Source organism: Charadrius vociferus, unplaced genomic scaffold (genome assembly GCF_000708025.1).
Source record: "Charadrius vociferus isolate BGI_N301 unplaced genomic scaffold, ASM70802v2 scaffold340, whole genome shotgun sequence".
Lineage (NCBI taxonomy): Eukaryota > Metazoa > Chordata > Aves > Charadriiformes > Charadriidae > Charadrius > Charadrius vociferus.
Window position 1 is genome coordinate 2,235,472 of NW_009646631.1, and position 3,777 is coordinate 2,239,248.

General features: G+C 38.9%; 1 protein-coding gene across 1 annotated transcript; it reads right to left on the reverse strand.

Annotated features, from left to right (window-relative positions):
- Positions 1–3,384: 3,384 nt before the first annotated feature.
- On the reverse strand, positions 3,385–3,774 carry TBCC (tubulin folding cofactor C; the record flags this gene model as incomplete). The annotated part of the gene is made up of 1 exon (XM_009888620.1): positions 3,385–3,774. A coding segment is annotated over one exon (390 nt), but the record flags the coding sequence as incomplete, so codon positions are not given.
- Between the last annotated feature and the right edge of the window lie 3 nt (positions 3,775–3,777).

Here is a 3,777-nt window from a genome sequence, read left to right on the forward strand (position 1 = left end):
TTTTAGTCTTCCTGTGTTTAGCATTTACACTGTAAGTAGTTCCAATGAAATGATCTAGGTAACTCTATAGTCTAGACCTGCCAAAGTACCCCCAACATCTTATTTCCAAAACACTAGTTTATGTGTCAATATAAAAAGAATTTATTTTTCCATCTAAGAAAACATGCTAAGAAGTGCTAAGAAATTAGTTTAAGAAATAGCTGAGAAATTTTAAATACAGGTTATATACATCTAACTATTCTATAAAACATGTATATATATATACACTTTTTATATATACTATATACACTTACCCCTGCCATGCTTTTAAATACTTTTGTAAAAGTATAATGAGTGTATAATTCTCAATACATCTGAGTTATCACTTTCCACTAGAATTGACTAGAAGACGGATTCTCAAATGAGTTAACTGTACTTTTGGGATACCGGCTAATATGCTCTCACTCCCATGGCATTTTACTTTTTTCCTACCTATAAGTGCTGGCAGAAGGCTGGGGGTTACAGCACAGGTGAGTAAGCCACAAGCTGTCTGTACTGGTGTTGTCAGGAGGAACTGTTCTGAGGCACAGAGATGCCAGCCTGATAGTGCTTGTACCAGTCGTGACTTCCTTTTCTGTATGTATTTTTAATAATAAATTATAAATAGTGTTGTTAAAATAACTAATTAGACAGAAATGCTTAGGTGTTTCTCTTTCTTCCAGACCTCAGTTACAGTTTCTGTACTGATAGAGCCTATGAATATGTTAGCAAACCTTTTCTAGCACGTAACTTGTGCTCACATACTACATTACTATTAACATAACGTACTTCTGTTTCAGAATAGTTTTGAATTTCTCCTAGAATGAGTCTGTATTAGTAAACTAACATTTTAAAAAGGCACATGGAAACATGCAACTCTGTGTGTGTGAGTGTGTATACAAAGGTACATATTTAAAACTATAAATCAAATATAAGTATTTGCCCAACTAAACTTCTTCCAACTTGTTCTCAAATTGAATTTTCTTGGTTCATGTCATGCTTCAGACCAAGATTCAGTTACCGGTTTTGTATTACCAAAGGTAATGACAAATCTTTAAGGGAAATAATTGCCTGGAACATCTTTAGCAGCTTCCTCTGAAGTCATGTTCCTGAAGAGTATTACCTAATAATTCTGGTTTGACAAAATTGTACTTGGAGGAAAGAAAACCTTAGGAACTGGGATGTCAAGAACTGGCCTCTGAAAAATGTCACTGAGGAAGCATTTTCAGACTGAAATTGAAGTCCGTATTTCCTTGTTTTGACTCATGCTCTGTTTATTCAGGCAATACTGTGGACCAACCGCTAACACAGGAACGCACTTACATGCCAGTTTGAAGTGTATTGAGAAGTGCCCATCTCGGATACCTGCTACAGCTGAGTGGTAGTCTCTCCATTTCTAGATTTACCAGTGTCCATCAACCCAGTAAGTAAACATAGATGTTTCTAGCTTTTGGCTAGCAGAACAAAGGCATTTCCATAGTTCTTACAGGCTGAGCAATTTGCCATCCCAGGACTAGAGGATGCTAAGGGGACTGATTTGTCACTAGCAGGACACGTGGGGAAGAAATACTAACTACAAAAATCAGGTTCCGTACTAAGATAGACATGTTAAAATTAAGATACTTGAAGGCCTCATCTGATCACATCCCTTTAACAATAGATATTAAAAATTATGTACATTAAAGAAAGACTAAGGGTGTTTTCTTTAAATCATTTTACGATGCTGTCAATGCAAGGAAGAACCATTAGTAAAGGGACAACTGAAACAATTCAAAACAAATATTTGAAATGCAAAAATTCAATTCAGTCAAAAAGTACACATCAACAGAAGTAAACAAAGAAGCATATATAAAGTGAAAAATATACAAAATTTCCCCTTTTTCCCCCTCCCCTTTTAAATTAAATATGCTGAAAACAACTTAGATAAAGTTTCTCAGTCAAGTACTCAAAGTTTCAAGTACTTTCATAGCAATGATGCAGTTTTGGATGGTTCAGCTAGTATTCATTTTCGGTTAGAGGCACATATATGATGTTAGGGCAGCATAAATATTTTGCAGTTTCAAAATACAATTCTAAGCTGATTCTTAGGCAAGATAAACAATGATTTCTTGCAAAATGTCACAAGTTACAGAGTGCATTTGGAAACCTAGAACTACTATGTATACTTTATGTATGGATCATGGTCACTTGACCACCACTAACAGGGCACTGTAAAAACACTGTATTCCATAAGGCTTGCTTGCTTTATTAAGCCAAATTTCTTTACTTCTGCTAAAGTTACTGCGCACTTTAAGCAAGATGACATGCAATTTTGGAACTGGAATATAGCACCTCATCTTCCCATTTTACTGACTCTCTCTGCCAATACTGCACTTATGCAGTAACAGGCTGCTATAAATTAAGATCACAGCACCACAAAGCCTATTGTCTGGCAGACAGATAAAAACTAGTAGGACATACCTGAACATCCCTCCCCTGAAGTTTCAGATTGCAGGAGAGCGGTTTATCTGATTTCTGTAATGTTAATCAGCACTTACTGTATGCCCCCAAAAGTACACTCAAAGCACTCATTTTATCCATCTCAGGTTAAAGCTGTTTACAGACAGAGCATCCTTTCACATAATATTTTCAGACTGTGGAGGTTTAATATTTATGTTTGTTAATTTCAAACAATCATTAATATATTAGGAGAGCATTAAATGTTCATTAGGAGACTTTTCTTCCTTTAGACTTATCTCACTTGAAATGTAAGCGTAAATAAAGACAACTTACAGATTTCACCCACATCAACAGAACCTGGCTCATAATTACATCATAGCCTAGAATTCATCTCAGTCTGCCACACACTCTTTAAATTAGCCTTTTGTCCCCATTACGTCACAAAAGCCCTCTCCTTTACTCCCCATAAGATACAGCATACTGTCATCTGCAACTTGAGAACTACAAAAATATAAAAAATTTGGTATTTCATCTTTCCATTCCAATACAGCTTGTACTACTTGTGGCTAATTCAGATTTTACCCGGGTGAGCCAAAGCAGTGTAACAGCTCTAACAAGGGCTTGCTGTTGTTTGTGTGCTGGTTCCCCTTGCCCCACCTTAATTGAAAAAAAACACAGAAACGAGGTACTGCGGTAGTTGGCAAATTCCACAGTGATACATAAAGATTATAGCAGCAACTTGTGTAAAACCAGTAAGCTGCATTTGACTGGAATTCTTCAATTAAAAAAATCCAGCAATACAATGTAATTCACAACTTAAATACCAAATGGAATCATTTAATGGCATATCGGGGATGAAGTCCCACAGTTTATGAATCAATGCGTTTACATGAGGATTTCTGGCTCAGCACCGAGCTGCCTCTGCAGTCAGTCCCAGCAGCTGATTCTTTCCTGCTCGGGGATCAGGCTCCAGTTGGGCGACGGCTTGTCAGTCGCCAGCCAGTTAAAGTCATCCACCAGGTTCCAGTTGTTTCTGTTTCTGTCCAGCCCAGAAGACTCGAAATCTCTCTCGATACCGGGGTAGCTCCAGGTGTAGGGGGCGAAGGAGACCTTAGTGCAGTCCTCGATGACCGCCCGGCTGGTCACTTGCACGTAGAACCGGCTGTCGCGGGTGCGATGGGTGCGGAGCTGCTGGCAGGCCAGCACCAGGAGGCAATCGCTGCAGCCATCCACCAGCACGGAGGTAGAAACGGGCCCGCAGAGCACGGTGCAGCCCCGGCACTCCCGCACCCGCAGCGTGTTGGCGTTGCCACGGAGCCG